Genomic DNA, 12,596 nt, shown 5'->3' with positions numbered 1-12,596 from the left:
CATCTTTAGAGTTTCTCATTAACTAAAAATATAGAAAGAGTATTGAAAAGTCATCTAGAAATTGGGGCTTTCCCTCCCTAGAGTAGATAATTCTGTAACAGGCGCTAGTTACAAAGCAAAATCAGAAGTGACCTACGCACTTTAAGGGATTCCCAACAAAACAGTTTTTCTCAATGAGTAGCTCGAAACAGCATTCTTTCATCTTGAGGTAATTATAAGTTGACTATATATTTAGGCAAAAGCAGAAGGGAAGGGTAAAAAAATTTTTCCCATTATAGAATTATGCTGTCTTCCCTTAAAATGTATTTGCAAAAGATGGGGAGAGCAGATGCTCTCAAGTCCACCGTTAATTAATTTTCAAAACTATAACAAAACTATGAAATTCTAATGTAAAAATGTCATAGAAATAAAAGGTACACACATCAGACAAGATCCACTTTTAAATAACCCATTATTAGACTGCCTTTATATTTGAATCTAAATATGTATTACAAAAATAATTTTTATCCCCAGAATTACATCTCTATCCAGAGCTAATGCTGTTAGATCAAGATTCAAAAACTAAAAACCAAGTCATATCTATTCTTGTAGATTTTCTTAAGTGTATCTGTATAATTTAAAAAGAAAATGTGACCTTACACATGGTGGATGCTCAATTAAAATATTCATTTCCTTATTATCAGCAGAATCAACAACAATCTGGCAAGTAACTCAAAATGCCAAAAACTTAACCATGACAATTACTTTAATTTATAACAAAACAATGCTTAAGAGATTAAAAACTTTTGGCTAAAAAACTTCCAGTAAGTCAACACTTTTACTAAGTGTTAATAATCAAGAGGAAATTAGCAAGAGATTAGTAAATTACCCTGAAATTAAATACAAATTTAGCAAAGTCTTAAAAACAGGATCAACTTAAGAGTCATGAATTTTCTGATTAGCCTTTACTCTTACAAGGGGGAAAAAAGTAAATGTTCTCATTTCTGTACTTCTTTCGAAAAATGTTTGACAGTCTAATCATATATAGTTCATATCAAATTCTACCTTCTGACCATACTATCTATAAATTATACTTATCTTCTTAGACAAGTGATCTCTATATACAATAGATTATTTTTATAGCAAACAGCTATAAGAATTTTATATTTAAACACTCTTTACCCAGACATCAGGATTCAACTTCCTATGACAATTAGATAAGAATGAAAATCTTGCCATCTTATTTTATGCTTCTCCATTTCAAAAACAAACAAAAAGGTAGACCTGAAGATGACTAATATTTTAATGGCAACAAAACTAAGTCATTAGTTCAATAAACATGCTATTTTCTTATAGCATGCTATTATCTTATATGCAGTTTCCAGCAAATTTAGTATATCTATATGAAAATCAAATCAGTTTCTAAGAGAAACATCAAAAAAAAAAGGTAAAATTTAATTCTCTCCCTAGGTACTTATTACTGTTGAAAAGAAAAGCTACTGTAAATGAATTTAGACTAAAAGTCATAAGTTGACTTTGGAAGAATGCATAGCTAAGTTGCTGATCAACAATGGAATCACAAAAATTAGCAACATACAATACCAACATTCCTAAATGTTATTAAAATCCAACCCAAAGCTGCCTTCGCATTTCTGGGATTTCTAATGAGATTTTCAGTCTGCTGAACAATGGCCATAAAAGGCTTTCAAACTTCACTCCATTCACAAGTAAAGTTGAAATTGAACATTTTTATTTCTTCTCTCCCTATGACAACTTCACCATGGAACAGTGAATAACACAGCTCAAGTCATTATGCTAATTAGAAATTAAATAAAAAGATGCCCTCACAATAGTTAAGTGTAAGGTGACATGCTACAACTACAGACACAGTTCAAAAGCAGCTTTAGGAATTGTGTAGTGAACACTTACAAAAGCTGAAAACATCAGGGAGGGAGCTCTTTGGTGCTCTCCATTACCAAAACTCTACCATGTGGCCACTTTTCAATTATAAGGCAGAAATTAAACTATACATCCATAAGAAGTATATCAAACAGCAACCCACTCTTATGACATATTAGGCCATAAGATCTCTCAAGAAATTATGACTTGGACTTGCTTGGTGGCGCAGTGGTTAAGAATTCACCTGCCAATGCAGGGGACACAGGTTCGAGCCCTGGTCCGCGAAGATCCCACATGCCGTGGAGCAACTAAGCCCATGCGCCACAACTACTGAGCCTGCACTCTAGAGCCCACGTGCCTAGAGCCCGTGCTCTGCAACAAGAGAATCCACCACAAGGCGAAGCCTGCGCACAACAAAGAGTAGCCCCCACTCGCCACAACTAGAGAAAGCCCGCGTGCAGCAACGAAGACCCAACGCAGCCAAAAATATATAAATAAATAAATTTATTTTTTTAAAAAAAGAACCTATGACTGACTGGTTATCTAATGAATGCAGAAAGGGGGGGAAAATACCACCTTGAAGATTTGAAGAGCATTAAAAGGAAAGTTTATTTGTATTTCCAAACTAACAGAATGTGTTCCTTTTCTATGTTAAAAGATGGTAAAGAACACAAGCTATGATGAGGCAAAGTTATATTTCATGACATGCTCTACTTTGAACAGCCTTGCATAAAACACACATTTTAAGCAGCCAGTCATGTCCTTTGACTAACATATAGCATCTGGTCCATCTGAGAAAATTTTTCTATCTGCCATAAAGTTGCATGAAATATCCAATTTTTTAAAGGAAAAAAAAAAGGAGACATATGAGCAAGAAATAGGTGGAAAATATTGGAATAAAATAATAACCAAGAAATCTTCCAACAGCATATGCAGAACATAAATACCCTTTCTCATTTAGGCTGAGGTGGTTTCTGAAAGGACATGCTATTAAAATGTTTAATCATACCCAGCCACATATTAAGCCATTAATTAAACATTAATGGTATCATACAGTTTTAGGGTTTTCAGCTTTTATTCTTCCTCCCTGCATTTAACCTGAACGTTAAATCCTATCCATTCTTCAAGACTGAGTTCAAAGGGTTACTTTTCAATTCACTCTTGTACTTTGCCTATCAGTAATAATCTTTTTGAAAAAGTCTATTACATTCATCTGGAAATGATTATGTATGTGCTGGGACATCTCTTGTATTTGTAGAAATGTATTTAACTCTGGTAATAGAGTGGACTCTCCATATTGTCATGCACTTTAAGGTTTCTAAAGGCAGGGACTACATAGCACTTCTTGAATCCCAACACCTTAACGGTATAGTGCCTGTACACTGTAAGCATCCAGTAAGTAATTGTTGGATTGATTTTAAGACTTCAGATTTAGGTTTTAACTAGTAGATCATAAAATGTCACTAAATCAAGTAAAATTTATTCAAATTAAGTGCCATATTAGAGACATGTTGTTCAAAAGCAACTTGGGTTCACCAAAAAATCTGAGAATTTCGAATGTAAAAACACCAAGTGGAAGCTATATGCCCATGCTTGCCACAGTGATAGTGAACTTATCCTGTAGTTAGGAGTTCTGTCAAAATATTTTCCTATTACATTAATTTAGTCTATCCATTGTCTCATTTTAGCTTATAACCTTAATGAAATAAAATTTATTATTTTCCCAATAAAGGAATTAAGTTACCCAAAGTCACAGGTAGTCAACTATGGAGCTGTAAAAGACCTAGTAGCCACCACTGAGAACCTATGTCCATTACCTCATTTCAGAAGTAAGCTTTAAACTAAGACTTGAGGGATGAGTAGGTATCACCCAGGCAAGGTAGAAACTGATCCAGACATATATAAAGACCCAGATCAAATAAAATATGACGTATTTGAAAAACTGAAATTCAAGTAGGTAACCCACTCTACTCAAATTTTAATTAGTTATCAAGTCTTGGTTGAGTGCCTTATGAATACCAGGGATTCAGCAATTGCCTCTAGATGAGTTCTTCAACTTCTGAAAATGTATCCAAAACTTTTCTGTGCATATTTTCTAGGGGTGAAAGGGACTTGACACAAAAACAGTTAAAAGACTTACTGCACTAAGTCGTTAAAGCCATAATTATACTTCAATTTCAATCAATTACTTCATGATTTTACTTTACTAAAGCCATAATTTCACTTCAACCTCATGTAGTACTATGTAAAGAGCACTATTCTATACGGAAAGGTAGAACTTCAATTAAATTCACCCAAGATTTGCTAGGTACCCACTATGTGCCAAATGCTGACAAACTATTATAAAAGAACAATGTACCCAACTGTACATACTGAAGGAGTTCTACATTAATGTAAAGTTCTACACCCTAAGAGTCACATACACTAGGAACTAACAGGTTTCTTCCACTTTTAAAAATGCTGAACTCTTCATTCTTTAAAAGGTATTTTCCTTTTAAAATCTGAACCTATTTAATTTTTTGCTAAATCTAAATCTTTCAAAATTACTAAATGAGAAAGAAACAGTAAGACCAGGAGTATAAGTATAGGTATAAAGCATGCTTCTGAAAGTGGACTTAGATTATAATACATTTATTTAAAATACATTTTAAAACTGTAACAATTATATTATTCATCAACTATTGAAAATTACTATTCATTCACTTCCAAAAAGTATTTGTTACATGCCTAATGTGTCCAGCTCAGATTAGTGTAGAAGACACAAAAATAGTCCATAGTCGTAGAAATGAGAAATATCTTTAGATACTATTATGGACTGATCTCCAGGATATACTGTTAAGAGAAAAAAACAAGGTAGAGCGAAGTGTAGATCATATGCTACTGTTTACTTCAAGAAGGGGGAGGGAGGATATGAAGATATATACATATTTGCTTATATTTTTTTTAACGTAAGGACAAACTATCAATTTTCTCTTAACAGTTACCCCTAAGAGGAAGGGTGGGAACAGGATGAAGACTGGACAGAAGGTAGACGTCTCTGAATATTTTTTACCTTGTCTTACTGATTTGAATTTGGAACATTCTAAATATTTTACACAATTATGACACAAACTGAATTTTTAAAAGGTAATACTAAATATTAACATATGAAAAGCAAAATCAAACAAGTGAACCTATCTATGTGTCTAGTTGATAGCACAATCACAGGGAGAGAAACCTGAATTTAATTAAGCTTCTAGATCTAACTACCAATTCATAGGAAATACAGGGGACAGTGGAGTATGTTAAACAGTATCACAAAATTCAAACTCAGGGAATTCTAGAGAATAAACAATCCAGTTAGTATAACAATTAAATTATAAGGAAAAAAAAAAACACATAGAAAAAAGAGATAGAGGAACCTAAGATTAAAGGACGTAAGTTACCACCCAACTACAATAAATAGATCTGATTCAAATAAACTGTAGGAAAAAAAATTAAGAGCCCATCAGGGAAATCTGAAGGCTGAAATCTGAAGGCTGGTTACTTAATGATAAAAGAATTATTAGTAATTTGTTTAGGTGTGATAATAATATTGTTTCTTAAAAAGAAAACTTATCTTTTAGAAATACATATTGAAATGTATATATGTACGTATACGTATATAAATAAATGAATGAAATGATATGATGACTGTGATTTGCTTCAAAATAATACAGGGACATGGAGTTACATATGAGAAAAGATTGGTCATAAGTTGATAATTGTTGAAGCTGGTTTATGGAACAGTGAGACCATTACGACATTCCAGTTTTGTATACTTTAACATTTCCACATGGGCTTCCCTGGTGGCGCAGTGGTTGAGAGTCCACCTGCCGATGCAGGGGACACGGGTTCGTGCCCCAAACCGGGAAGATCCCACATGCCGCGGAGCGGCTAGGCCCGTGAGCCATGGCCGCTGAGCCTGCGCGTCCGGAGCCTGTGCTCCGCAACGGGAGAGGCCACAACAGCGAAAGGCCCCTGTACCACAGAAAAAAAAAAAAAAAAAATTTCCATAGTTAAAAATTAACAAAGATTTAACAATTACTCCGAGAGCTAATAATATCCCTTCCCTCTGCAGGAAAATAAGTTGGTGATTATTAATGTATAACTCCTACAGCACTTATTCCCATCATTTGGCTGTCATACACAATAATCCTTCGCAAACTAGAGATCACCCTCACAAATTAAAAAACATGCTGATTTCCTTTGGTGCATCTTTTCTTCAACCAAGAAATCTGTCTTTCTAATAAATGAGAATTGCAAGCCACTCCTACTGGGGATAATAAACTAAAGAAAGTAAAGGGTGAGAATTTTAAAAGGAAGACAAATGACAGAGCAGGTATCATTTACATAAAGAAGCATCAGGAAAGAGTAAAGAAAGTGAAGCAAATGAAGTTTGTTTCTAGACTTTAGAAATAAACTCCTACACCCATCCGTAGCGAGGGCTGAGAGTCATATGTAACAGGTACTGAAGCCCTGTGTTTTGGCATGGACTTATTATAAGCAGAGCCCTCATCATAAAGCTGTACATACTGAGGAAAGCTAGGCTGAGCACACTACCTAGGTGCTACATCACCAAGGCCTCCATGGAACCCAAGGAAGCTAATCGACAACTTCAGATCATAAAATCAGAAAAGTATTAAACATTTAGAGGAAGAAAAAAAGAGGGAAAAAATGTCTCCTGGTTGTATATTATCTGCCTGATCGTGTATTCTAATTGTGTATTAAAGCAAAACAAACGTTTATACATCTCACTGAAACTGAAGTAGTGCGAAAGAGCCTCACATTTCCACAGAGCAAGAGTGGTGCTGCACTCATTACTACAAATTTAACAATGGAAAATATGGATGTACTTACATAGTCCTTCAGATCTTCATGTACTACCTCAAATTCACTAATCCTATTTTTAAAAAAGTTTTAGGTTTTCAACCACACCTATCCCCAGGATTTTGAGAGACTTAACTCCAATGGTTAAGAAGAGACTTCCATAAATTACTTAAGCTTATTATATTTTGTCTCTTCAATGAAACACCAAGCCACTTAAGGCTAAAACTATGTCTTTTACCACTTTAAATCCTCTCTATGTATTCTATATAGAGTAGATGCTCAGTAAGTGTTTGATCATTTAGCAATTAATGAAAAACAAAGTAATATATATGGCAAAGAATTACTCTAAATAGTATCAAGAAGGCTTCTGAGGAAAAGACCTGTCCTCAAGGAGTTGCTCATCTCTTCTCTTATATTATATTAATATTTCAAATATGCCACAGTTTGAGGGGTTTGCAGAGGATGGGGAGCAGTACACAAAATCATTATTGTTGCTGTTTAACAATCATCATCATTTCAAAAGTATGCCAGAATTTCCACAAACTTCCACTGACATGAAAAAATCTTTTCTCTAAAGACTATTATACAAACTGAACCAGATCTACCCCGAGGTCTATTTATGAATGGGATAATAATGATTAGAAAGTAACAACACATTCAAATAGGCATCAGTACTGAATACATTGCCTATTAACTAGAAAAAAATATAGGATTATGGCATTAGTAGATCAAGGAGCAGAGTAGGGATAAATTTCAATATAGATAGGAGGAACATACACTGACTTGTTTGGAATCAAGAATTACTTGGAATTACTTAGGTCTTAAATAAATATTTTTACCAATGTTGCTAAGAAATAACAAAGAGTCTACCAGTAAATCAAATAGAAATGTCCAACATGACAAGTAATCATAAAAACTACTGCAGTTAATTGGAACCCTCATACATTACTGATGGGGATGTATAATGGTACAGCCACTGTGGAAAAGTTGGGCAGTTCCTCAAAAAGTGAAACAGAGAAATGCCAGTAATCTTATTCCTAGTTTATACCCAAAAGAATACCCAAAACAAGTATTCAAGTAAATACCTGTACATGAATGTCCAGAGTAGCACTATTCACAACAGCCAAAAGGTAGAAACACAAATGTCCATCAACAGATAAATGGATAAACAAAATGCAGGTATACAATAGAATATTATTCAGCCTTAAAAGAGGAATGAAGTACTGATATGTGCTACAATATGCATAAGCTTCCAAAACATTATGCTAAGTGAAAGAAGCCAGACACAAAAGGTCACATACTGGATGATTCTGTTTACACGAAATATCCAGAATAGGTAAATCCATAGACAGAAAGCAGACTTGTGCTTGTCAGAGTCTGGGGCAGGAGGTTATGAGCAGTGACTGTTCAATCGGTGCAGGGTTTCTTTTGCATGTGGTGAAAACATTTTGGCGTTTCCCTTGGATGTGATGAAAGTGTTTTGGAACTAGATATAGGTAATGGTTCTACAATATTGTGAATGTACTAAATGTCTCCAAATTGAACCTTTAAAATGGTTAATTTTGTGTTAATTTCACCTCAATAAAAAATAAACAAATAATCCCCCCCAAAATACAGTTCAAGAACAGCCATGCTTTTTATTGTCTATAACATAAAATACTAAAATTGTTTTCCAGAGATTTCTCTATATACCTGATCACCAACTTTTTCTTCATTTCTAAAAGCCATACCTAAGTCCATCATTCCCTTTCCTCTAGAATCCTCATCTCCATATGGCTCAGCTACCCTTAACCCCATCCTCACCACCCCTCATCAATCCCTTTCATTTTGCCCTGAGAAACCCTAGTTACATTATGAGCCACCATCCAGTTAACCTGCTCCTCTTTCTGTGGAAAGATAAGCTTTCTTTTCAATTTATCAAGCTTTTCAGTATGTAAATGTGAAATAACAGTAAGATACCCAAATGGAAATATTTGGCACGGTGGACATAGAGAACCTGAATTCAAGAAAAGTGGCTGATCATAATGAACACATTAGTATTTGATGAAACTAGGTGTCATGTTACGGGAAGGCAATTTAGAGAAGGAATAGGCTAAATGACTGTTTTGACATTCTGTAATGTTTTGCCTAACCCTGGATCTTTTGGTTTCTGTCACCCTGCCCCAGGTATTACTGGAAAAAGTTATGAAATCCTTCAGAGTGAGTTCATTACAAGTTCACATTGTTTCAATTTTGATTGAATACTACTTTTAAGCAAGGCTTTTATTCTCTTATTGTTGATTTGTTAGCACAATGATTTCCAACCTATGAGCTTCAGACTCCTGGGAGCTGGAGAATTAGTTATCACAATGGGTAGCCAGAGGCATGCTTTATATAAGGCCATATATGTTGCAGACAGGCCTTATACAATATTTTTCAAATGTGTAGACAATGTTGTGGTTAATAAAATACAAAGTCATGTATGAGTGTACTGAATAGTATTTTGCTAATATGCATTTTCTCAATTAACAAATACTAAAAATATAACTATAGTTATGTGGGGCAGGGGGTCCACAAATTTTTTTGAAGTTGTCATCTTCAACATATTGGGATCCACTGCCTAACAGTATTCCCCATAACACCTAAACATCTTTCCCACACTCTAAGCCTCTAAGTATCCCCTGCCCAATTCCAGACCCACTTCCATTTTCCCAAGAAAATCAAACACATCCTCATATATTCCCTCACCTACCTCAATCCATCTGAATTTATTCTTTCTTCTCCACCTCTATAAATATTTGGTAATTTAGCAATTAAATGTCTCTTCCCTTTTAAGACTAATTCAGACAATATACCTGAGCCCATCTCTTATTTGCCTCCCTTACCCCAATCCACCAAACTGGTTTAATCTCTCCTTCAAGAGATTTTCCCCTTCCACCTAAAAACATTATCAACTCTCTCTTATTCTGACAAAACTTTACTTGACTCTGCTCTATGTTCTAGCTACTATTCTATTTCTTTTCTTCCTTTTGGTGTCAAATTCTCAGAGCTGGCCTACTACAGCCTGAGCCAGACACCTGCTTTGTAAATAAGATTCTGTTGAAATAGCCATCTCATTTTTTAAGATATCATGGCTGCTTTCCTACAACAAGGGCAAAGTTAAGTAGTTAGGCGATCCTATGGCTTGGAAACCTAAAATATTTCCTACCTGGCTCTTTAAAAAAAAAAAGTTTGTCAATCTCTGGGGCTCCAAAGCTTGATCTACATTCAATATCAGCATTTTCTTCTGAGGACAAGTGGGTGCCATTAAAGGTTTTGGAGCAGCAGTAAAGTACTGAGTAAAGGGCATTTCAAGACTATCAACTTAACAACAGCATACAGGGAAGATATAAAAGATCATTTAGGAAAATATTGCAAGAGACTACACATTAAGCATAAAGGGAGAAAAATGAAAGGGACTTTTTAAAAGGATAAGCATCAATACTAGATAACTACATGTGACAGAAACAAAACTAACACCAAAATTTCAATTCTTGATGATGTGGCTCTCAAGAATTTGCATTCTCTCCTACAGTCTACTGTAGACTTACAGCTCTTCGTAGTTTTCTACATTACTGATTATGGAGTTCCTAAAAATCTTAATACTAATTCCATATCTTCTGTATACCAGGCATTCCCCATGCTTGCTATATGGCTACCTCCTGGGTAAGCAAATCACTTAGGAAGAGGCAGAACCAACAGAGTTGGCCAAATAAGAGCATAGGGCCAATGTCAGAGTTGGATGGAGTACTCACCTGTGGTACCAAGCAGAGAGAGAGGGGAACTAAGATTTCAGGTCCAGAACTGGCTCTAGCCAAACAGGAAGAAGCAGTTATGAATTTGCTTATAGCAGAAGCAGAGTGTCTTTGATATCCTGACATACTTTTCTGATGTTCAGACAGACCACCATTAAAGTGGCCACTGGTAAAAGAGTCTCATGAAAAACAAGCCAAAAAACAAGACCAAAAGGTGAGGAATTAAATGGAGCAGACCCTAATGGTCTTTTGTTTAGGAAAAGCCGTCTTCCTTATTAAAGATGATACTACTTTTCATAATGGCCAATATGATACTAACCTTCATTAACAGACTTTTCACACCCCACAAGATTGAGAAGGATATCGTCATCTTTATCATCAACTTCGCATCCCAGCAGCATCCAGCTTTCCACATTATCGCTTTCTGAAATGGTGCTCTCTTCCTCTTCACTTGAACTGACCTCTATAATCATGACCTCTTGGATTGTACCTGATCTCTCTCCAGGTTTAGTCTTCTCAATATCCCTCTTGCATTTCTTATCTGCCAACTCATCAGAATGAAGAAAAGCAGGAGGACCTTGGGTCTTTTCTTCTGCATGGACTCTAAAATTCTTTCTTTTACATTTATAAATACTATCTTCATCAGACAGTGTGATGACCTCTGAGCCATCTGATAGCTGGATGACCTCACTATCTGAAAGGATAATTAAGTTCTTCTGATTTGGTTTACTACAGAATGATTCAGAATTCCCAGAGTTCTTCTCTTCATGTTCTTCCTCTTTGATGACATTATCAAGATCTTGGGCATAATGAACTTGGCTGTAGAGCTGAAATTCCACCTCACTATCAACACTCAGTTCACTAGATGACTCTTCACGATAAAGGTCATCTTCATATGCTTCTATGGTCTCATAACCACCAAACATCATGGAAAGTCAGTAACCTTGATGCTGTAAAAGAGAAAGTCATAGAAAGAGTATATTTTAACAGCTCAGATCATGCCTGTTTAGTGCATAATGATACCACCTCTTAGAGCTAACTTCTGTGAAGGCCATTTTTCTCAATGACTTATTAAAATACCTTTTTCTCGTAGAGTAGTACCATTTTTCAAGATTTTCTAAATTGTTATGACACACTCTAATAATGCTCAGCCCCTCCCAAATGAAAATTACTGCCAACAAACTGAGTTACAGTTATTAATGGAAATGTTATACTTCACAAGTATGTTAGAAAGGAAAAACAGGTTGAGATCCACTGTTTCAGACACCAATCACTTTTTCTCCACAATGTTAAAAATCACAAAAAATATTTTAGGTCATTCTCACTACTATTCCATCCATTCTTCACCTTTTCCCTGGTTCTGGTTCTGTATCTCATCTTTTCTGGTATACATTCTCACACAGGAATATTACTTCAATTATGACTAAAATCCACAAAAGGACATAATTATCATATTTACTGTTTTGGCGTATATTTGTCTTCTCAATTAAAAAATTAATCTCCAGGCCTTTTGATCTTTGACCAAAAGAATACATAGAAATAGCTGATAAACCTAGTTTATTTCTGTGCTACCTATAAAGATATGTATGAAATATAAACTAACTGAAGACCTAAAATAGAGGTAAAACTCAGCTTTAGGAGCACTTTACTCTCCTACTGTGAGCATAGTAAATCCTGCTCATCCTTCAACTCTGTTTAAATATCACTTCCTCGGGGAAGCTTTCCTTGACCCACCAGATTAAACTGTCGACCCTTTATAGGTTTCCATAGCACTTTACATTTCAAAACATTCACATTTCTAATTACTAGTGCAATGTAAATCTCCCACAAGCACAAATCACATACCCCAGGAGGGCAGGAACTATATGCGCTTTGTTAAACAATGGATCCCCAAAACCAAGCAGAGTAACTGGCATTTAGCAAGACCTCTATAAAGGTCTGCTGAACTAACAAATGAATAAATAAATGAATAGCATCATCAGGTATTTGTTCTAAAGCCCTAATAAATCTAATTATGTGTCTAAAATATGAAACTTATGATGAGATGAATTTCGTAGTTGTCTCCAACTATTTCAAAGATTCTCATATCATCAACCA

The 12,596-nt window shown here is 35.1% G+C and overlaps 1 protein-coding gene across 1 annotated transcript in view; it reads right to left on the bottom strand.

Annotated features, from left to right (window-relative positions):
• Positions 1–11,428, bottom strand: part of ZCCHC7 (zinc finger CCHC-type containing 7) — a gene marked incomplete at its 5' end in the record, with an annotated part of 236,629 nt that extends 225,201 nt beyond the window's left edge. Inside the window, one exon of the mRNA XM_079707247.1 lies at positions 10,819–11,428. Within this exon, the coding sequence (XP_079563373.1) occupies positions 10,819–11,428 (610 nt within the window). The remainder of the gene's footprint in view (positions 1–10,818) is intronic.
• Between the last annotated feature and the right edge of the window lie 1,168 nt (positions 11,429–12,596).

The sequence above is a fragment of the Hyperoodon ampullatus genome (genome assembly GCF_949752795.1).
Source record: "Hyperoodon ampullatus genome assembly, chromosome: 6".
In the NCBI taxonomy this organism is placed as follows: domain Eukaryota; kingdom Metazoa; phylum Chordata; class Mammalia; order Artiodactyla; family Ziphiidae; genus Hyperoodon; species Hyperoodon ampullatus.
This window is presented reverse-complemented; position numbering and strand designations above follow the sequence as displayed.